This window comes from Tarenaya hassleriana, unplaced genomic scaffold, assembly GCF_000463585.1.
Source record: "Tarenaya hassleriana unplaced genomic scaffold, ASM46358v1 Cleome2, whole genome shotgun sequence".
NCBI classification, from domain to species: Eukaryota; Viridiplantae; Streptophyta; class Magnoliopsida; order Brassicales; family Cleomaceae; genus Tarenaya; species Tarenaya hassleriana.
The window spans coordinates 2101978-2124944 of NW_010965372.1; the positions used below are offsets into that span (position 1 = coordinate 2101978).

General features: G+C 34.9%; 4 protein-coding genes and 1 long non-coding RNA gene across 5 annotated transcripts; 1 reads left to right on the top strand and 4 right to left on the bottom strand.

Annotated features, from left to right (window-relative positions):
• Positions 1 to 131: 131 nt before the first annotated feature.
• On the bottom strand, positions 132 to 2224 carry LOC104811742 (thioredoxin-like 2-1, chloroplastic). The gene is made up of 4 exons (XM_010538558.2): positions 1821 to 2224; positions 1147 to 1329; positions 699 to 863; positions 132 to 479 (listed from the first exon to the last, which is right to left on the bottom strand). The coding sequence occupies exons 1-4, from the start codon at positions 2043 to 2045 to the stop codon at positions 342 to 344; spliced, it is 711 nt and encodes a 236-aa protein (XP_010536860.1). The 5' UTR covers positions 2046 to 2224; the 3' UTR covers positions 132 to 341.
• A 594-nt stretch (positions 2225 to 2818) lies between these two features.
• LOC104813261 (GATA transcription factor 21) lies at positions 2819 to 4710 on the bottom strand. Its single transcript, XM_010540829.1, has 4 exons — positions 4390 to 4710; positions 3805 to 4203; positions 3511 to 3555; positions 2819 to 3436 (listed from the first exon to the last, which is right to left on the bottom strand). Exons 1-4 carry the CDS (start codon positions 4612 to 4614, stop codon positions 3146 to 3148), a joined length of 960 nt encoding a protein of 319 aa, XP_010539131.1. The 5' UTR covers positions 4615 to 4710; the 3' UTR covers positions 2819 to 3145.
• Positions 4711 to 14950: 10240 nt separating this feature from the next.
• On the top strand, positions 14951 to 19584 carry LOC104811744 (beta-galactosidase 12). Its single transcript, XM_010538559.2, has 18 exons — positions 14951 to 15265; positions 15542 to 15637; positions 15725 to 15837; positions 15935 to 16001; positions 16094 to 16186; positions 16314 to 16457; positions 16886 to 16974; positions 17054 to 17159; positions 17276 to 17360; positions 17446 to 17564; positions 17702 to 17863; positions 17950 to 18125; positions 18247 to 18356; positions 18441 to 18550; positions 18649 to 18759; positions 18856 to 18966; positions 19064 to 19269; positions 19366 to 19584. Exons 1-18 carry the CDS (start codon positions 15095 to 15097, stop codon positions 19475 to 19477), a joined length of 2181 nt encoding a protein of 726 aa, XP_010536861.1. The 5' UTR covers positions 14951 to 15094; the 3' UTR covers positions 19478 to 19584.
• Positions 19585 to 19602: 18 nt separating this feature from the next.
• On the bottom strand, positions 19603 to 20449 carry LOC104811743. The gene is made up of 2 exons (XR_771492.1): positions 19962 to 20449; positions 19603 to 19844 (listed from the first exon to the last, which is right to left on the bottom strand). It is a non-coding gene; the product is annotated as an uncharacterized LOC104811743 (long non-coding RNA).
• A 384-nt stretch (positions 20450 to 20833) lies between these two features.
• On the bottom strand, positions 20834 to 21346 carry LOC104813262. Its single transcript, XM_010540830.1, has one exon. It carries the CDS (start codon positions 21344 to 21346, stop codon positions 20834 to 20836), a length of 513 nt encoding a protein of 170 aa, XP_010539132.1.
• Positions 21347 to 22967: the final 1621 nt, after the last annotated feature.

Sequence of the window (22967 nt, forward strand, 5' to 3'; positions counted from 1 at the left end):
TACGACCCGATGACCATAGGTGTAGATCCTACACTCTCTCATAAACTCGAATAAATTTACAAAAATAAAGATTTGATTTGGTGAAGAAAGCTGACGAATTATGAATAGAAATGGAATCAGACAATCAAATATACAATAAACCTTTTCTGAATAATATATAATATAACACAATGTTGTGATATTCGGATACAAACAAACGTAATTTACATAGGGATATACATAACTTCTAATGCACAATATATATATATATATATACACGCATGCAATGCAAATCGAAAGAAATAGAACACAACTTCATATGTACAGTGGAATGATGAAAGATTAGTTAATATAAAATAGATTCAGACAGAATTATTTGTCTGAACAGAAATGGATTGCATGCTGCAATCATCAACTTCCACATCAGGTGAAGAAGAAGAAGAGCCGTTGCTGCAACTTCCTTTGTTATGTCTTCCTATGGCTTCTCTCAGTTTCCCGAACTGCAGACATTGCACGAGCTCAAGATTTATCACACGTGTGATTATATATTCAGTCTCATAACATAAGCTAATAATAATAAAGATTTTAAAATCTTATACAGATGATCAAACTTCCTTGTCTGAACATGAATTCTGAGAGGGAATCAAGATCAGATTCCACCAGCTCTATGATATTCACAAGACAAGTTCATCGAAAACACATTGAGAGAAGAACGGTACCTTGGCGAGCGAGCAGGAGAAGGATTCGATCTGGCCTTCGGCCCCGCGGTAAAAGTGGAAGTAAGGCAGTACCTTGACGTTCAAGCTTTTGCAAAGGGGCTTGTTCTCGTCAAAGTTAACTTTCAGGAACAAGATTTCCGGGTGTTCTTCCGCCGTTTTGCAGAGCTGGTGAGATATCACAAGGGGGAAAAATAAAAGATCAGCCAAAAAAAAAAGATATATGTGAATAAAGACAGCAGCTTTCAGTATGATCTGGCCTTGTTGATTCAAGATCTAATCGAGCTAACCCGCTTTCCATGGAAAATTCAATCCGGTTTTCAGAAGAAGATGCATTTCAACTGCAGGGTTTCAGATTTGCCGTGCCACCTCTAAGGGACTTGGCCAAGAAACGGTTCGATGGGATGGGAAATGGAGAAGACGAAATCGTTAAGTAGACGAGGAAGTTTACCTTTGGAAACAAAGCTCGGCAAGAAGCACACCAAGTTCCGTAAAAGTCGACAATGACTAACCGATCTCCCGCCTCTTTCAAAGCGTTTAGAAAATCTTCGGTAGAGTGAATGTCAATCATGTTTGGCCCTCCATTCTTCTCCCACCATTTCGGCTGCTCGGTTTCAGCAACAGCTGCTTGCACCTTAAGCAAAAATCCCCCACAATGCATACAAAGATTAAACCTTTTTCAGCTACGAATACACTTACAATAAGAAGTGGCAATATACATATATACACACACAACGAGAATCAACAAAGTATGCAAACCATTTTAGTAACGAAATGACATACTGAGCCGCTAATTGTTCAAGTATACAGAAGCAACCGACCATCAAATGAAACAATATTCCTCTAATTCAGACAAATTAGCCCCAACCAAGATGATACACAAAGCTATGTGCCCACGACTTAGAACTGGGACTTAAGAAGAAACCCCTCCATTGAGCCCAAAAAGGCTATGTAAAACATGAAGTCAATGCCACCATTGAAGAACCCTAGGTCTTAATCAATCGGCTTTCAGTACTCAGTCGCATAAGAATTCGGTAAATGGGTCATCAAAATATCACCCGAATTGTCGGGATTTCAGCAATAAACTTGAAAGCTTGCTTGAAAGTTGCAGAATTGAATGAATACCTGGACTGAAAGACGCGGCTTTCTTTGCGGGAAAACAGAATTTGCCATGCCGATAGAAGAAGAAGAGCCGGAAAGAGACAGATGGCAGAATCTGTTGGCCGAGCTCCGACAGGATCGGACGCCGATTTGCGGAGAAATCGAAGCCCATTCAGAGGAGGAGGAGGACAACAGCGAGAAACAAAACGATCGAAATGTTGTCGTCGATGATCGTATCACATCTGCCATGAATCGCACAAAAGGGGAAAAAAAGAAAAAGAAAAAGAAAAAGTTTTCCCCTTTGTTTGTTTCTCTCCTTCAAAATTTTCCCGGAAAATAGATTCCGTTTCTCTCACTCAGATCGTCGCTAAAGCCCTGGTTGGACTCATTTTTTTTTATTTCTTTCACCATCTTTTCATCACTACACCAAAAAAAATACTGTAATAATTTATTTTGGTTTAATAAAATAAAAATATTAATATTATGCCTTCCAATCAGAATGGATTTTTGGTGTTAATACATTGCTGCGTGTATTCAGAAAAGAAAAAGAAAAAAAGCCTTTTGTTTTCCTGCTGTGTCTTGAGTCATCATCGTCACCATCATTGCCCCATTGATGAAAAAACGTACCAACTCAATGTTGGGTCAACCCACAAAAAAAAAAAAATAAATATCATATAAAACAGCCCAACGGGAAAATCATTGATTATTTCTGTGTGCTATAAATTGGGAAATAAATAAATTTGTGATTTTTTTTTTCCAGTTTTGTTGCTTTCTTTACTAGAGAACTTGAACTCGTAGCATTATGCGACACAAATATGTTATCTTGAGGATCTTCACCTCCCTCCATTAAAATTTCTGTGCACTATATTTTCTTACGCGTAAGTCACATAACATATATTTTTATAAATAACTTTAAAAAAAATCAAATGACTGATCGACAGTTTAGAAACGATAGAACTGATTCACTCTATGTTATATATATATATATATATATATATATTAAGTTTAATAACTTGGGTATATTAAAGAATTAATGGGAAAGATTAATTAATTATTCCTCGAATTTCATTACACGATAAGAGAAGAAAATGAACAAGAAGATCCATATGATGTGGTTATCAACCTGTCCATGCAAGAAAAACATCAAATACATACCATAATCAAGATCCATGGTAACAGAAAACCTACGAACTCACTCTCTTATTACGATGTTTCACTCCTCACTGCAAAACTAATTATCAAGAACCAAACCATGATTTGAGAATCAATTATTATACTATAACATAATATATATATATATATATATATATATATATATGGTCTAGTTTGTAATCAGAAATTTTATCTGATCAGCCGTGAACCATTCCATAAGATAGAGCCATGAGCAAAATGGCGGCTTCTTTCTCGTCCTGTGGGAAAACCTGCTGAAACGCCGAGCTCTTGCTCAGTATTATCGTCAAATCATCGAAACCGAATTTGCTCGACGACGAAGATGAAGACGATGGCGAAGATTTGCTCTGAGATTCTGAGGCATCTTCCACCGGCGAAGTAGCGATCTTGCTCTTCTTGGCCTTTGGCGGCGGCGGAGTGAATTGGTCTCGCGGTCTCTTGTTCTTGTTTTGCATCTTCTTCTTCGCCGACTCTCAAAAGAGGCCCAAATGTGACCCATTATTATGAATCATGACCGTTTATGTGTGTGTATATATAACGCCGCCCGCCTCGCTTTCCTCTGCCGTATTCCACATGCATTGCAAAGCGACTGAAATAATAAAATAAAAACAAATTTATTTTATTTATATCCTTTATGTGAATTGTTTTATTACGTACAGGAAGTATGTTATATATACATATATATATATATATATTCTATAAACCACTTGAACCAATGATCTGTTAGAACATGTGCAATAGAAACTTTTCGTAAGCTTAAGTTACACGATGAAAACCTGCTGTGTGTGTATATATATGTATATATGAAAAGATTTTGATCAAATATTGGGTGATTTACCTTTGGACCTCTTGGTCCACTTCTCCAGAGAGGAGTTTTGGTGGTATTGCAATCAGAGCAAACCCTAATCACGCCATTGTTGTTACCGTAATCATTGTCGTAGAGTGTAGTAGAGTGATTCTGGGAAATTCTCTTGTCGTGATCGTCTTCTTGGAGAGCTCGGTCCATGGGTTGTTTGTTGGTGACCATCTTCTTCACCAGCCTCATCTTCGAAGACATCCACTTGACGGTGGTTGTGGTGGTCGGCGACAAACAGCTCTGATCGGCTTTTGTCTGGTCCTGAAGCGGAAGAATATCGGTCCTCTCTTCTTTCTTCCTTATTGTCAGTTTCAGTCTTGTCTCCTTCTTTGGCACCATGTGATCGCATGATGATCCACCGTTAGACATCGGCATCTTCCCCTGAAAATCATATATCAAAGCTAAATCAATGATTATAAACATATGTTAACTCATACATACACATAGTGGTAATCAACTATCAAATATCAACGTTTATGACTTATGATACGAATTCAAGAGTTAGACTAAGATATGTATTGACTTAACATAATTTGGATGTGTGGATCAAACTTTGAAAATATATACCTCGAGGGGTTGGGGGAGATGATCATGATGATGATCACCATGGTATTTAGCAGTGTTGCTGTACTCAACATGCCCTTGCTGAGAGTTGATCAAGAAAGGAAGGTACGATGAGAGAGACGAAGATGAAGAAGAATCTTGATGTAGAGACGATCCAAGAGTGCAGAAAAAGGGTTGGTGGTTTTGATCTTCATTGAGATCTATATGGTAATGAAAATTTGAATTCATGGGGAGAGAGAGAGATACAAAGGAGAGAAGAGAGATTGAGAGATATCAGAGACGGCAAAAAGGGTCCAAGCTATACTATGTTAGATCCTTTTTAAAGAGCAAGAGACACGCGATCCGAGCACAATATATAGGTATATAATCAATAATATTTTTAAAATATATATGATTGATTTATATTATATATATATGGTTTATGTTTGTATATGATTATGTTTAAGAATGTATATAAACTCCCACGCGTACATCTTTTTTTTTTCCAAAAATAATATGTAATTTTTAATTGTATCGATGGCAAGGGAGATCATAGATAATTAATTGAAGATTTATTAATTTGTACGTATGTAATGGTCGTTATAAAAATGTCGCCGAAATCAGACTCAAAATAATTAATTTAGAGGTTCACGTGACTCCATGACACCCATACAAACAAGCATATGAGACAAAGATTGTGTATGTGGAATGGTAACGGACGACCCCATGCAGAGGAACCGTATCTGTAATTTAGAGAGAAACCCTAGTTCAAAAAATAAATTTCAAATGATAATAATAATAATATATCAACTTGGATCGATTAGAGCCACACAAACAAATATTGATAATGATCACATGTACATGATTCATTTAGAAAAAAACAATAACTGACATCGTCCTTTTTACTTAGTCTTTTCAAAAGTTAGGGTTTCATATATCTCAAGGTAACATATATATTATGAAAAGGGGGGGAAAGTAGAATTTTGGGTCTTGCATATTCGTCTCACACAACTTTTTTAACTTTTTTTTCTAAAAAATATATATACTGAATGAAAACTACATATATATATATATATACAGGAGATATGGATACAGTACTAATGTGTGAAAGATTATAATATATCCATATCTCCTATAATATATACGTATATATTATACCCATATCATTGTTTTCTTCCTTTTTCACCGTATGATCTGATTTAGAATTTTCTTTTTTGTAAAAATGTTTGGGCCTCGATATAAATTGAAGTAATCATGTAAAAAAAACATTAATACCAAAAGATAACATGGTGGCACTTAATTGCAATATTTCACAAGAACCGTCTCGATCGCAATTTATTCTTCAATGGTTAGACGACTTTGCAAAGATTTCTCGTTCGAAGGCGAGGAGAGTTGTTGGTTTTATAAGCAACAAATCAAATGATCGACCTGTAATCACAGACTAATTATTGATAGATCATAATTAGAGAAATTAAGAAAATATATATAAAAGATATTAATTGTTTGAGAGTATATAGAAACAAAAAGAGGAAAAAAAAGGAAGAGGGGGTCAGAGGGGATCATGAGTGATCTGTACAATCTGATCTGAAGCAAATGAATGCATTTGGCAATACTAAGGTGGGTGGGGATCCTTTCTTCCTCTGCCTTTCTATACCTATCCTTTGTCATCTCTCTCTCTCAAAATGATCCATGCTTCATATGCAGTGAAAATCAAATTCATATACATTTATATTCACCAAAAAAAGCCCATCAAATGGAATGATGATGATGATGATGATGATGATGACCATATATAACAATTCGAAATACTCGATGGCTAATCTCTTATTGTGATACAAAGCAGCTGGATGACCATATATATATGACTGAATGAAGAGTACACAGCATCTTTAATTTATATAGGTTTAAAAGGGTTACTGGATGGACAATTGAATTGTGACCGTTTGATTATGAATATGAGACGCTCATATACATGTATACATGCATACATATAGAGAGAGACCCGACATGCAGAGATCTAAATAAGTGTATAGGTCTACTAGGGTTTTGTTCTGCCAGAGACCAAAGACATCTCGCGAGTAGTTATCGATTGCTTACATATTGAGCGACCAAACAGCGGAACAGATCTCCCCTATGTTTGTTTTAGCACTTCTTTATTTTATATTTAATTTTTTCGATATTTTTCTATTCCATCACATTCTGTGTACTTTTGTAACTTAATAAACAATTTGAGTCTTAACTTAGATCCAAATCAGGCAATATATACATATATACACACACACACACACCTTGTCAATGTCATGTCTGTCAATATTCTTTTGGTGGAAATATAATCGTCAAACTAAATTTTGGATAAGATAGTGTATGATCAAATAAGCCGTATGGCCGGCACGGCATATAAGTTGACAGACAATAATGAAAATTCCGATAGCTTTGGTCCTTTTTCCATATTAGATCCCCCGAGATGTAAAAAGAGATAGATAATATATTATAAAATATCATATATATATATATATATATATATATATATATATAATATCCAAATGGGGTGCATGACTAATAAGATCACACATGACAACTTGTAATAACAGATGAGTATTTTTCTGAAGCAGACGCAATGGGCAATTTGGAACATAGGAAATCCAACTCGCATCGTAAATATTTTTCTTGTCCGTTTTCACGACATCATGATCGTATCTTGTTTTCCTTATATAATTTTTTTAAATAGATTAATTTCACCATGTCTAGACGCTTCTTTCGGGTTCATCACACTCATATAAAAACCATATGATATTTCATCAACGTTCGTATATGAACAAAAGTAACCATTTTATCTAATAAGCTTTATGTGTTTACATTATTGCTCGATTTGATTGTGAATTTGTGGAAAAATAAACCACAAATCCCATAGTAAATAAATAAAGTTAGGGTCGTTGTCAACTGCTGCCCATTGATGATAACGCCTAATCGTATCCGCTCAAGCATATCTAGGGGCAAACGAAATATTTACATAACGCAAAAAAAAAAAATCAAATTAAACGAAATAAGATATATATATATATATATATGTATAGAGAGAGAGAGAGAGAGATGGCATGGAAATTAAACGATAGAGAGATGGGCTACGTATGCGGCTTATGGATCACACCTGCGCAAGTTAACACTTTGGCAAAGCAACAGACAGAGATATACATACACGTATATGTATATATACATACGTAGGGGGTGTATGTATGTGTGGTTTTGTAGTGAAGTGATGATGTCATTTTTCGTGTCAGTACAGTTGAGGTTATGTCCAACATTTTGGTACTTTTCATGACTCGTCTTTTTTTTGTTTCTTCCCCATAAAATTTCCCAAAGGGACCATTCTCTCTCTCTCTCTCTCTCTCTCTCTCTCTCTCTCTCTCTCTCTCTCTCTCTCTCTCGCTGAGATCTTCGCCACCACCGTAACGTCTTTGACAGCTTGATTTGTGTGATGTGAAGCCTCTCCTCGTTTTATCATATAATGCGTCATTTATTATCAAAATAATCATTATACTTCATTTAATTTGATCATCCACATTAAATTTTTCAAGAAAAAAAAATATAGGAAATAAGGTGTTGTGCCTTCAAAAATAAACAAAATTTTCCCAAAAAAAAAAATAAAGTGTTGTGCCTTCAAAAATAAACAAAATTTTCCGGTAAACCAAAACTAATTAGGATTACGGTGAAGTTGTTTCAACTTAAATTAATATAAAGCACAAGAGAATTGTGTGCTTATTTTTTTTTTATTTTAAAAAAAATCAGTTTCACTTATCTTTATTTAAGGCTATATCGGTACACAATTGCTTTTTAATTAAAATTTTCAAGTTTTATTACAGATTTCTCCACCGCGTTTCATTGATAAAAATCACATAAAAATAGATCGTTTATACGAGTACGGCTACGTATGTTTTGATTTTCACAATATAATTAGAGAGATGAATTATGATTTTGATTGGCAGTGTAAATCCAATTTAAGAGATTATAGATATCATGAAATTAAAAAAAATATTTTCTGAGCAAATACAAAAATATTTTTTGATATATAGAATAGTAAAATAAATCTATATATACATATGTATTGGAAAATATGAAGAGATTCAGTTTGTATAAAATTTAGATATTAATGTGTTTCTTATTTAGATTTGATTTATATATTCTTATCATTAAGATAAGAATTTAAAAAAAAAAACCACGCCCATTACAATATATGTTTTTGTTGGTGTTACTTTCACATGGTGATGCGAGAAAAGATCAACCCATATCTTTCTCTAAAAGCAATAACGCACCGTTTTAACCTCCGTAAACCAAACTGCGTGCCGTTTAAATTGCAGGCTTTAGTTCAATGTACTTTTAAGCGGGATGAGATGGGCTTGTAAAAAGCTCGTTGCATTGAAATGGAATACATACTATAAGTTTTAGTTTTTTTTTTCAAATTTATTCTATGATAAATTAAGATGATACATAAATGTTTCCATTAATTCCGTCAGTGTGTATAATGTGTGTGATGTGAAGTCTTTCTTCGTTTTATTATATATATAATGTGTCATTTATTATATCACAAATTATTATACTTCAATGAATTTAATTATTGGATTTTTTTTCTTGGAAAAGAAGAATTAAACGAAAGATTAAAATAAAAAAAATATTACACTTCAAAAATATGTTGCTCACAACCTTTTTTTTTTCCTACATGATCGTTTCTAAATTGAATAGAGAGAAATATTTAAAAATATAAACAGAAATAGCGTTAGCGTTTACAAATAAAGTTAATGGGCCTATCCAGGCCCATCTTAATATATGTATTTGTTGATTGTTAGGGTGATGCAGAAAAGGCCCATATGCTTCTCAACGACAACTACTCACCTTTTTAACCCAAGGATACCAAACTGCGTGCCGTTTAACTTACAGGCCTTAGTTTAGTGTACTCTAGGCGGGACGAGATGGGCTTGAACAAAGCCCAACTAAGCTACAGAGTGATGTCAGACTCATATATCTAATTACACGCGCACAATTAGCGCGTGAGAGTCACCGCCGCGAATTCGCCGGACTATAACCCAGCGATTTTTGCGTTTTTTAGAAAAATAAAAAATACGGCGCGTGGATTAATATTTGGTCTTTTGGTTGGTCTATATTACCCACCGACTTTTTTTTTTCTTTTTGTCAACCAGCGGCTAATTTTATTTTCAAAACTTGAGAACATAATATAAAATTCATTGTTTTACTACAAAAAAAAAATTATTATGATTTGAAAATCCGCTTTTGTCCATTAGGCATACATTATAAATATTTATAATTTGAAAGAATGTTTTAAAACAAATAAAATAACTAAAAGCCGTATTTTGTTACTAATATTCTATACAAAATTACAGAAACAAAGTGTCATATATGCATAAATCATAGTTTAACACAGACAAAGACCCAGAATTTTTCCGATATCTATAAGTTTTAGTTTTTTTAAATAAATTTTTATGATAATTTAAGATGATAAAAAATACTATAATCATCATTGTTCGTTTGTGGATATGTTTGTAACTTATCGATCAAAATAATTATAAATTTGTTCTATTAAATTAAATTTATTAAAGTCGATGAAAAAGAGCAGACCACCACAACCCCACAAACCTAAAAAAATTAACAAATGAATGAGTGGAGATCATTCTTGATTACTACATGTACTGTTGCAAACGATAACTTATAAGAGATAGATATGTGTCCAAAAGATCAATAATCATATTAATTAACATGATATATATATATATATATATTAGTATGCATTATATTCTGATAAATTAATTAAAAAGAGAGAGAGAGAGAGATGGGTTGTCCATCTTATCCTTAAAAAACAATATGATAAAATCATACGTGGAATTCATTAAAAAAAATACAATGAATAGACTCTCTTGTCACATTGCATTTAATTTAGCGGTTTGCTTGTTTTTTCCGGCGGTCCATGTTCGAAATTATGTTTTTGATTCGTCCTTAAACCGATGAATGATAATTAAATTTCACAAACTCTCATATTTTTGTTGAAAAAAAATCGTATAATTTTATGATCCTAAACTTACAAACCAATAATTTAAACACGTTATATAAAATTTTTTTTTGAATCGTATTATCTATTAAAATTGGTCATGAAATAAAAAAATTTGAAAATCACATAATAAATTACATTATGATATATTTTAGATCACCACGTTTTTTATTACTTCAATGTAATAATTAAATATTAACTATAAATTCGAGAATTAAAATTTGAATACTCTGCATAAATTATTTATATGAATGTTTTATAAAGTTTTGATTTATGTGACAATATACAATTTTTCCACCTGTACGTTTTTTTTTTCAGAATATATTTCAAATATTGTTTTTTTAGAGAATAAAATTTCCTTTACGTTTCAAGAAACTCGGATGATTTATTCCGAAATAATTATGTGAAAATCAACATATACTTACATGTCTAAATCCATATTTATTTGTTATCCCCAAAGTTAATTAATATTTTCCGTTAATTTGGATATAATATGTTACTCTAAAAACGCGTTTTCTAAAAAAATTGTGAGACAAGTTTGTTGGAATGCCAATAGAAGTGAGATGTATGCAAAGATAGGATCATGCATGCATTAATGCATTCATATGGACCCACGGATCTCATAATATAACGCCCAATGACTTAAATTTTAAATCGTAAAATCTATCATTGAAAATGGTTATCCTCCTAATAATATATTGACAAATCGCTATGAAAGATTTCTCTTGATCTAATGAAAGGGGTTAGATGCGGCCTTGGAAGCTGGCGTTTGACATAAATGTCCAAGCCTCTCTCCTTTCTTATAATGATAATCAAATTACATAATAATGTGCGATTTATTTATGAAATGTTTACCTAATTAAATGTAGTACTAGCTAGTACATTAGTTTGGCATCGACCGATTACATATAATATGCGTCTTCTTCAATTTAGATTATATATGTAACATTGTCTAACTTTGGTCGGTTCCCAAAGTCCTAGTAAATTATGATTTTATAAATAATTTTAATGATTTGGAAAAAAATTAGAATTTATTTTTTAAAAGATATTTTTAGTCTTTTTTTTCCTAGTAAAGGTTTATTTATCTAACTTTTTTACAAGCATATTTTCAAAAATGTTTTCTCCCTAACTTTTTCTTGATTAAATCAGCATAATAAGGGTATTACAAATATATTACAAGTAGGGATATAAAACCGGTTGCTTGGCCTGACCCACCTTGGTTTGAGCCAGCTCATTAAGGATTTTTTTATATATGACCCGTTTTTCCTATACCATAATTTTTTGGGCAAATTGACCATCAATCGGTTTTTTAAATCATGTTCTCTCAATCCAACTCGATAAAAATGAGCTGGTTCGCAAGTCATCTCGCGGACCAAACTTGTTTTTGCACCCCTAATTACAAGGCACTAGAAAAGGATGGATGAACAAAAGTGGGGATATTGTTAAGGATAAAAAGATTATAAAAAAAAAGGTCGATGAAATGTGATATCCTTTGACATAAATGCAAAGTTGAAAAATATCAAGGCCTTTGGTTTTGATACGACTCTTTCTTTCAATTAATTAGATTTGATTTTTTTTGTATTTAAACAATTTTTATTAACATTAATGCAATGTTGCACTATCATATTGTAGCTAACATGATGAGTTACTTTTAATTTAGGATTCAATGATGATTGTTTTCGTGACTAAAAAGTATATATATGATATCATATATCCTTCGTTGACAATATCATGGTTATGAAAAAATTTTTTTTTTTATTTTTTATAATTTAAGGTCATAGATCCAAATAATCAAAACGATTAAAGGATCATATTCGAAGTTTACTATTTTATGAGAATTGAACCAGGGCTTTATTATAAAACTTTAACAAATAATTGATCAACACCATATATAGGCAGGTTTTATTAAATTTTATAGTTATATATAATAAAACAAGTGTTGCGATCGCAGCTCGAACAACCATTTATTTTTAATTTGATATTTTATGCATAATGCATATTGATGTATATAGTACAATAAACGTTAACTATTTCAACGACTTATACTTATAGATGTAAATGAAATGTTTTTGTGATGAAAACAATCATTAATTAGTTGAAACTTACATGCCAAGACTTAAAATTAGTAGTTGGAAGTACAACTTAACAACTATATAATATATAATTGTTAGTTTATGGAGTCATTGGTTACATTCATTAATATTTAATTTGTGCTATAAAATTATTCCGTTAATTAATCAATAAATCATTTTCAGTTAGTTTTGGTTAATGGGCATTAGTGGATATGGCGAAAGAGAATGAATGTATAGGCCCAACTGCCGGAAAGAGACATGCAAGTGGAACTTTAAACCCTTTTTATTTTTTGGACGGCGACATTTTAATTACTTTAATTCTTTTTCTAACGCTAAATGATTTATTACGTATTTAAATTTGCTTTTTTAAGTGTTGCAAGTTAACAAACGTATTGTCTGAAATAGAGAATAATGCGGATGTTGGCGGTTGAACTACTTACGTAATTAACTCTCATTCAAAATTTTATTTTGTTGTTAAGCTATAGGTATATATATGTATATATATGATATCTATATCTTAGAGTGTTCTTATATTATAATACTCAAACACTGATTCTAAGGGATTCGGTGGCTGATTACGATCGACTATCAAATTTTGAAATTTCAATGTCACGTGACTCGTTGTGTCAATAAAATTGAAATTTGACTCTTTGGGTCGTCCAGTAAATGTTTTTATAATGTCTCTCATCATACATACATACATATATATATATATATTGGCAGTAGCATCACGTCTCAATTAAAATATGGGAAAATAATCATCTTATATAAAATATATATAATTGATGAAGCCGTACGACCATTGCATTCACTATAATACAGGCTATTAAAAGCACAACAAAAAAATACATAAGCCCAAGTAAAGAGATGATGCATTTCCTCTCCATAACCATATATTATTTTTTATAATTCAGAAATTCATCGTATTTTATTCCATCTGTATCTTTTAGACAATCGAAAAAGTTCGTATAAATACCTCTACTCACATTTAGATTTAAACTCAACATAAAAAATATGTTTTTTATATTCTTTTATCATCGGTACACCCAAATTTGGGGTTATCCATAATCACATGTTATTCATTATTTTTGAATAGTATCTATAAGTGACACACATTGGATATAGCATACAGTCCATATAATAGCAAAATCCGAGGGAATCAATCATATCAATTGGACCCACTGTAAATTGATGACGTGGAATATTAATCTTCTTGCCGAATCATGAAGACAGTTTTATCCGTTTTGAAGAAAGAAATGAACCAAAAGGCTTTACACGAGTTTGTGTTTTATGATCCTTTAATAAAAGGAAACAACAAATTATGAAGCCAGAATTATGTGGGTCCCAACGTATGGATGGGGTGACGTGGATTATACATTTGGATAAATTTTATCTCTATCCTCTTTGGACATTTATTATATATATATATATGTATATATATATATATACCTCGGCGTTTGCATGAAACAAAGAATGGATCTTAAAACTTGAAGTTTTAATTTCCAAAAGCCCGTAGTAATGTGCAACCAAACATTTGAAAGGAAAAACAACACAGGAGATTTCTTTTTACGTTTACCCACAAACAGCATAATTATTTAAATTTTTACCAAAAATTTAAAATGAAAAACAACCCAAGAGTACACTACATTATTTGTCTACCTGATTCATCAATTCGCGATATTTTCATCTGGAAGTAAGATGTGACTTAATTTTCAATCCATCAAATTTTTTTTTTAATTGAAACACCTAAGAATATATGTGTGTGTATATATATATATTTTGTTTCTCTCAAAAAATATAAAGATAAGGTTTATGTTATTTTTGTCATGCATGCTGCGGTGTTTCAATAAAAATATAAAAATATAATATTGCATTGGTAATTGTGAAAAGCCACGTGTCTAGCTATGATTGGCTGAATTAGATACCCAGTTCCGTAGGTCAAAGAAGTTACGTCATGGTTGCGGCAACTTGACTTTCTTAACGAACCACGATGGGAACTAACTAAACCTCATCTGATTTTATAATTATTAATTATTTCACACATACTATTATTAATTGTGGTAATATTTAAGTATGCGATCACAAAGCTTACTAGTGTAGTGGTTAAAGTTCCCTGCCATATTTGATAGATTTTTTAAAATATATAAAATATTGTAATCTATTTATATTCTCTAGATTACCCGTTGTAGATGCAAATTAAATTGAATATTATCTCCAACAGTTTATATCTAATAATTTGTGTATTTTTTTGGGAAAATGGGAAATGGAAAAACAGAAAATTTACTCAACTGGTAGGTTGTAAGATTTCCAAGTCACCCTCACAAAGCAAAGAGATAGGTCCCACAATTTGCTTCTTTTTTCTATTCCCAGTATATTAAAAAGCCTTGTGCATTTATACACATATACACGTAGATTTACGTACACATACGCCCGTCTATATATATAGTTTCAAGAGCGTCATTGCTTCAAACCCACCCAAAAAAAAACCCATGAGCAAATTATTTTTTTAGAAGAATCTTCTTCCCCAATTTCCTTTTTCATTATCAAAAGAACCCAACTCCTAAAGTTTCAATTTTTTTCATCAAAGGGCAAAAACAAAAACATGGGTTTGAATTTAAGGGGTAAAGCCTGGATTTTTCTGGCAATTCTTTGTTGCTCATCGATTTCTTCGGCTAAAGCTGCAGTATCATATGATCACAAAGCAGTGATCATCAATGGGCAGAGAAGGATCCTTCTTTCTGGGTCCATTCACTACCCGAGAAGCACTCCCGAGGTGATTTTATTACATCTGAAACCTCATCTTACGTTGTTTGCTGATGGGTTTTCTTGAATTTTCTTTCTCATCTCCGATTTTCCCTGAAAATTTTGCTCTGTTTTCTTGATGAGTTTGGCTTTGATTTCATGGACTACGGTTCACTCCAAGCGTGTCCCCTCACATGGGCTATTATTATACGCTTAATTTCCTCGTTTTTTTTACATATCCACAAGAAAGTTTCATTTTTTTTCCCCAAAAATAGTATTTAAAAAACAAATTCTATGTTGCGTGCAGATGTGGCCTGACCTTATACAAAAGGCCAAAGATGGAGGCCTGGATGTTATACAGACCTATGTCTTCTGGAATGGACACGAACCCTCTCCTGGCAAAGTAAAAATTAAAATAATTAATTTATACTTTTTCCTTAATCATCTTCACTTAAATTTCAGTTCTAAACTTGATTTTTTTTCCCCCCAGTATTACTTTGAGGACAGGTATGATCTGGTTAGGTTCGTAAAGCTGGTGCAACAAGCTGGTCTCTATGTTCATCTTAGGATTGGCCCTTATGTATGCGCTGAATGGAATTTTGGGTAAAATCATATAAGAAATTCAAATTTCAAATATTATTTGTTTGTATTAATAAAAACAAAATTGAATTTTTTTTTTAAAAATGTTTCTGGTGTGCAGAGGGTTCCCTGTTTGGCTCAAGTACATCCCTGGTATTGCCTTCAGGACTGATAATGGACCCTTCAAGGTCTCTCTATATCACATTTATCTTATTCTAAATCTATAATTGTTTTGTATATAAATGAATGATTAATTTTGATAATGATGAATGGTGAAAAGGCTGCCATGCAAAAATTCACTGAGAAGATTGTGGGAATGATGAAAGCAGAGAAGCTGTTTGAGACACAAGGAGGACCCATCATTCTTTCACAGGTTGGATATGCAACAACCTGATCTTATCGTTAGATCAAATCATTAACCGATCATTATGTGTCTCTCCCTATCAAGTTTGGACCGACATAAGCATAATTTTAATTTAATTTCTTTTTTTTTTTGGCAGATAGAGAATGAATATGGACCAGTGGAATGGGAGATAGGAGCACCGGGCAAAGCCTACACGAAATGGGCAGCTGAAATGGCCGTGGGACTTTCCACTGGTGTCCCATGGATTATGTGCAAGCAAGATGATGCCCCTGACCCTATTGTACCTCTCTCTCTCTTTTCTTATTTCCTTCAGATTATAATTTTATTAATATTATTAACACCTTGATAGTTTATACTTTTTTTTTATTTTTTTTTTGGGGGGCAAAAGGAGAAGTTTATTTATTTTGTCACTTTGTGATTTTTTTGGGTGTCCAAAGATTCTGAATTCCCCCTTCTTTAGTTGGTGGAGAATATAATACATAAATATCTTTTCCATCTATATGCCTTTTTTTCCTTATTTTTCCTATTTAAATTCCATGGACCGTTTTCCTTTTTTCTCCTTTTTTTTTATTATTTAAATTAACTCCTCTGCCAAATATTGCATGGAACCTAGAGAAATATACTAACAATTAAGTCACTCCCTATCTAGTGTGTGGTTTTCCTCTTTTCCTGTTTATGATGTAATTTACCCGTATCCTGTTATGATAGATAAACACATGCAACGGATTCTACTGCGAGGGTTTCAAACCAAATTCGGACAGGAAGCCAAAGATGTGGACAGAGAACTGGACTGGTTGGTAAGTAAACTGCACAATAAATGACTTTTGTTTTACCTTTTCACCTTTTTTTCTCAAGTGTCGGTCTGAAAATTCTCAGGTTCACTGAGTTTGGCGGTGCGGTTCCGTACAGACCAGCAGAAGACATTGCATTCTCCGTTGCGCGGTTCATTCAGAACGGTGGCTCCTTCGTCAATTACTACATGGTAACAAAAAATTGAAATAAAGATTTACTTCCACCAACACATTCCAGAGAGAAAAAAGAAGGAAAGAGATGGATAATTAACTACTGAAATTGGTAAAATTCTGATATATGATTCAGTACCATGGAGGGACGAACTTTGACAGGACTGCCGGTGGGTTCATCGCCACGAGCTATGACTACGACGCACCTCTTGATGAATATGGTAATAGCTCCAAGACCTGTAAAATACAATATATATATCTATATCTAAACATTTTAACTTTTCTTTTGGTGAAAATTCTCAAAAGGGTTACCAAGAGAACCGAAATGGAGTCATTTGAAAGAGTTGCATAAGGTCATCAAGCTATGCGAGCCAGCTTTGGTTACCGTTGATCCAACCGTTACATCGCTCGGGGATAATCAAGAAGTAAGAATTCTTGGTCTTTGTCTTTGTGTTTCCACTGCTAGACCCTGAAGAAATTGTTCATCATCATCTGTAGATGTATTCACAGATCATAAAACCTGAAAGAAAGTCATCAAATTTTTATGGCTTGGTTGTTTCAGGCTCATGTTTTCAGGTCCAAGTCCTCCTGCGCTGCATTTCTCTCGAACTATGACCCAAGTTCTGCCGTGAAAGTCACATTCGGGGGATTTCCTTACGATTTGCCTCCGTGGTCTGTTAGTATTCTGCCTGACTGCAAAACTGTGTATTACAACACTGCACAGGTAAGCATAATAATAAACATGCCTCATCATCTTGGGCGGAGAGCTGCATAGTTACCTTCTTGATCTGGTCTCACGTACGGATACAGGTTCGTGCCCCGAGTGTAACCATGAAGATGGTTCCTACTGGTGGCCCGTTCTCATGGGAATCATACAACGAAGAAAGCCCTTCTTGGAATGACGACGGCACATTTGCACTGGATGGGTTCGTGGAACAGATAAACATGACCAGAGACAGTACAGACTATCTCTGGTACCTTACCGAGTAAGTGAAAGTTTGAACTCTTTGGACCGATGAAAAGCTCAGAACCTTATCAATGCATCGGTATAATCCTTCAGGCCACCCCACTGATATATATTCTTCTCCGTTGTTTATTGATCCTCAGCATCACAATCAGTCCTGATGAGAAGTTCTTGAAGACTGGCGATGACCCTCTTCTAACCATTTGGTCTGCCGGCCATGCATTACACGTCTTTGTGAATGGACAGCTTGCAGGTATAATCAGATATACAAATAAGAAGCCTTGACGCTTTGTAGCTTGTATTTTTATGTTAAAACGTCTATACTGCTCTGTTTCAGGGACTGCATATGGAAGCCTAAACAACCCGAAACTAACCTTTAGCCAGAAGATCAAGTTACATGCAGGAGTGAATAAGTTAGCTCTGTTAAGCATCGCAGTCGGTCTCCCGGTTAGTTTTCTCACTACGTCAACACATATCTAATCCATGTGTTAGCTCCTGGAAAATGATGATGTTCTAAGCTTTTGGAAACTCTTCCGAACTTACAGAACGTCGGGCTGCATTATGAGACATGGAATGCTGGGGTTCTTGGCCCGGTCTCGCTGAAGGGAGTAAATTCCGGAACATGGGACATGTCCAAGTGGAAATGGTCCTACAAGGTCCTGAAAAATGCTAAAATTCGTTTTCCCTGACATCGGATCTTAACTGGTCATCATGACAATGGATTAAACATGTCTTGGGATTGATTTGAGTAGGTTGGCCTGAAAGGTGAAGCTCTGAGCCTTCATACCGTGACAGGGAGTTCCTCCGTGGAATGGGTAGAAGGATCACTGGTGGCAAAAAAGCAACCTCTGACCTGGTACAAGGTAAGAGAAACAAAATGATAAATAATATTTGCCAAAAGATTTAGATAAAGGTAACGAAAACTGAAAGCCGGTGCAAATATTTCCCATTTTGTCACAGGCTAGTTTTGACACACCGGCAGGCAATGAACCATTGGCTCTGGACATGGACACAATGGGGAAAGGCCAAATTTGGATAAACGGCCGAAACATTGGACGTCATTGGCCAGGGAACACGGCTCATGGGAACTGCGGGCGTTGCAGCTATGCTGGAACTTACACTGACAAGAAATGTCTAAGTAACTGCGGAGAAGCTTCTCAAAGATGGTCAGGAAAAATCAGTTTACCTTTGTTTTGATCCTTTCCATATTTTTTTGTCGGCCGAAATCTCTGAGAAAATTCTGGATTCCACCCTTTTTTCAGGTACCATGTTCCTCGCTCGTGGCTGAAGCCATCTGGGAACCTTCTGGTTGTGTTTGAGGAGTGGGGCGGTGACCCTAATGGGATCACCCTAGTGAGAAGAACAAGCAAATGAAGCTTCTGGCTAAGGTTTTTTCATGGCAGAAGCTGTTTCCATGTTTCCTGCTCTGCTTTCAAGATGACGCAAAAGCCGGAAACTGCGAATTTGTGCAGTGATTACAAGAAGACAACACATACGTACCTATACTGGAGATTGTTGGATAATATGAATGATAACATCCATATTCCGTCTAATAATATACTGCAAATGTACACAGAACATTGATAGAATACATCAAATACAAGGCAATGGGATTTCAGTTACCTGCTTCTGCAAAACATTATTCTTCTCTTCCTCCGATCTCCGAGATATTATCGAGTTCCCAATTTTGATGCATAAGTGCCTTACGAGCGATTGAAGACGATTAAGCACAAACAATTGTCTTCACCAGATCCTCAATCGTCAAATCGAAAACGAAGAATTTCGCAAAAGGACGACAATAAGAAGCCTAAAACGCCGGAAACTACCACAATCTGAGCTTTAATCGAAAAACGCAGACCTGAGATAGTGCCGTATCCAAAACCCTAACCGTGGAATCTTCACCGGAGCTCAGAGATCGATTGAGAATCACGAACTCAAAAGACGACGATTCTTCCGTATCTTCTTCAGACGTGATTCTCCTGACTGATATGTTGGAGCCGGGAAGCTGGTAAAGCCAAGGAAATGGAGATCGCCGGGCCGCTTAGTCGACGGCGACTAATTGTTCGGAAATGGCGGACTTTCCCCGCCACAGTCGAATTCGGCTTCATGACAGATATTGGGCCTTCCACTAGGCCCATAAACATGCTTCCGTATATATCAAATAAGCCCAATAACTCGAAACAATGTGAAGCCTCCACGTAAGAAGAAAATTATTTTTATATATGATAGAAGATTTAAACTCGTCATTTCATGACATTAAAATATTTAAGGTAATGACACGCAAAACTAAAGGTCATCAATTTTACAATATATATATATTCTGTTGAGAAAATTGCATGTAATTAATTTGTTGATAATTGATTGATCAAGACTATACAATAAAGTCATGGGATCACATGCAATTTATCCACAAAAGGGTTTTGTAAGTAACTGAAAGCTAAATAAGGAAACGGTCCAAATTTGTGTAAATGATACCATGCTATTTCTATACACGTTCGTAGCCTTCACGATACGAAATAAATAGTCCCTTGCCAAGGGAAGGATGGATGGTCACGTGACAAAATTTACAAAAAGGGTTAACATAACTACAATTAGCGAGTCTCTATTCACAGTCTTGTAATAATAATCTTCCCTAATTACCTAAATATTTTCAAACAAGTGATTTCGCCCGGCTGTACGGAAATGACCAAAAAGCCCCCACCCCTTTTATCTCGAAATGGTTCAGTCGGGTCAAACACAGTCGTCGTCTTCGCCAAGGAACCTAGCCAGTAAATCACCATCATCAAATGCGTCCGTACTGCTAGTGCAACGACGCACCTCCGCCTCGCTTGAACCCCACGCGCCGCCGGGATCACTGAAATAACATGTGCTTCCGATCAGGCCACGCGCGTCGACGCTCGCCATCACCGACGCGTCGGAGTCGGAGAAGGAAGATCCACAGCTCTCCTCGTTGCCGTTAATGGTGATGTGTCCCGGCGAAGTTGCCGACTGGAAAACCACCGACGTCGCGTACGGATCCTCTATAAACCTCACCCTGAAACCCCCGCTCCACGCCGCCGAATCCTCCATCTCCGGAGGCGACGGATCTATTCCTCCGTCGTCTTCCTCCAGAAGCTTCATCAGCTCCTCCGCCGTGAACTGCTCGCCGTCTCCGGCCATCACGTCGTCCTCCGCCTCGGTTCGCACCTTCTTCGGCGTCGCGTCTTCTCCACCGCCGCCTTCTCTCTTCCTCGTCTCCTCCATTTTCTCCTTTCTTCAACAAAACATGGTCTGATCGATTTTTCCTATTGATCCTGAGTCTCTTTTGACGAAGAAAGAGAGAGGGAAAAAAGCCGTACTAATCTGTTGCCTTCTTCGCACACATTCCTCCTGTACAAAGGCTCTTTTATATATACACACAAGAGTACAAAAAGTGTATATATATATATATATGTATTCTCACGAGTATAAATATACAGATTAGAGAGGGGTCTAATATAAGTGTAGGTCCGTCCGATTTGAGCGTGTGACGTAAAGATGCCAAGCCAATACGTGTTTGAAATTCATATAATATATTCTCACTATTATAAGGACGATGTTAATTATTGCAATGTTAGTTAACCAAGCACTTCGATTTATATATATATATGAACTTAGATTTCTCGTACTTTGTCCCGAGAAATACTATAAAATATTGCCCAAGGAAAAGGACAAAATACGGAAAGTACAACAAAGATTGCGAGCTATTTGGGAGACTTTGTTGTAAAGCTGCGGAAGTTAAACAAAGTGAGGCGGGTCGGTGGGTTAACTTTCAAAACTTGTTGGACCTTTCTGCGATTGATTCGAAAGTAAGTGGGGGGTGGGGGGTGGAAAATTACGAAAGTGGGGTCTCCGGGAAGTGGAAATTACGGGGAGTTGCCATTCGGTCAGTGGAAAACGACAAGTGAAAGTGAAAGGTGTCTCTTTTTGCGGTGACATTTCAATGCGGACATTTGCAGCGATGCGACGCTGACTCCACTTTGTCTTCCCAATATACATATATATATACATATATATATATATATCAATTTCCTTTTTTTTTAAATTCGTTAAAATCTTTTATCTTTAAATTTGTAAAAATTTCCATGAACAAGAGCCTGTTTATCAGAAAAACCTCGTAAGGAACGACCCAGTTTCAGGGATGCAAGACATTGTCGGAAGTTTTTCAGGTTACTTGTGGTGCAAGAATGATGAGACTTATCACTTAAGGTGTATATATATATATGCCTTGCAAGGAAACAGACAGCGACGAACGAGGTCACTCGGTGAGTCAATCCCGAGTTGTTGATTTGACTCGCTTTAAGAGCTGACTGAGAAGTCCCAGAGGATCTCCACGTGGCAGAATTCTCCGCGCCATGAAAGAGAGGAAGAGATGGCGACGGAAATGTGGGCTCATATGGGCCGATTTAGTCATATACATGGGCTTGTAATCAAGCCCATACCTTGTCAATGCGGTGTAAAGCCCAGCTCCATAATACAAATTTAAATAATCGTCTTTTTTACCAGAAAAAAATATTATAATTTCGTTTTTTTTTTACCGAAGCTTACTTCTTGATTCGGATTAAGTTGTTAATGTCACCTAATTTTACAAATTCTAAATAAAATAAACGTAATAATATTTTTATTCGATGAACCATAAAATCAAGGTCAGATATCAGCCCTTGGAATTTTATAAAAAGACGTATGCAGCATGATAAAACTAGTACAAAATTTAGCAGGTTACTTGAGCTTATTTTCTTCTATAATATATACGATATCCAATTAAAAGTTTAATGAAACGTTTACCGATTATATAATCTTTTAAAAACTTCTAGATCCATTTAATGTGTAACCAAACTTTGTAATA

What these genes read in the sequence shown, in the direction of transcription:
- LOC104811742 (XM_010538558.2), bottom strand. Translation starts at nt 2,045, where the DNA reads ATGGCAGATGTGATACGATCATCGACGACAACATTTCGATCGTTTTGT. An exon ending in AGCCGCGTCTTTCAGTCCAG is followed by an intron (nt 1,330 to 1,820) that starts GTATTCATTCAA and finishes TTTTTGCTTAAG; the next exon opens with GTGCAAGCAGCTGTTGCTGA. An exon ending in GCCGAGCTTTGTTTCCAAAG is followed by an intron (nt 864 to 1,146) that starts GTAAACTTCCTC and finishes ATATCTCACCAG; the next exon opens with CTCTGCAAAACGGCGGAAGA.
- LOC104813261 (XM_010540829.1), bottom strand. Translation starts at nt 4,614, where the DNA reads ATGAATTCAAATTTTCATTACCATATAGATCTCAATGAAGATCAAAAC. An exon ending in ATCTCCCCCAACCCCTCGAG is followed by an intron (nt 4,204 to 4,389) that starts GTATATATTTTC and finishes TATGATTTTCAG; the next exon opens with GGGAAGATGCCGATGTCTAA. An exon ending in GTGGACCAAGAGGTCCAAAG is followed by an intron (nt 3,556 to 3,804) that starts GTAAATCACCCA and finishes TTATTATTTCAG; the next exon opens with TCGCTTTGCAATGCATGTGG.
- LOC104811744 (XM_010538559.2), top strand. Translation starts at nt 15,095, where the DNA reads ATGGGTTTGAATTTAAGGGGTAAAGCCTGGATTTTTCTGGCAATTCTT. An exon ending in CCTTCGTCAATTACTACATG is followed by an intron (nt 17,160 to 17,275) that starts GTAACAAAAAAT and finishes TATATGATTCAG; the next exon opens with TACCATGGAGGGACGAACTT. An exon ending in CGCACCTCTTGATGAATATG is followed by an intron (nt 17,361 to 17,445) that starts GTAATAGCTCCA and finishes AATTCTCAAAAG; the next exon opens with GGTTACCAAGAGAACCGAAA.
- LOC104813262 (XM_010540830.1), bottom strand. Translation starts at nt 21,346, where the DNA reads ATGGAGGAGACGAGGAAGAGAGAAGGCGGCGGTGGAGAAGACGCGACG.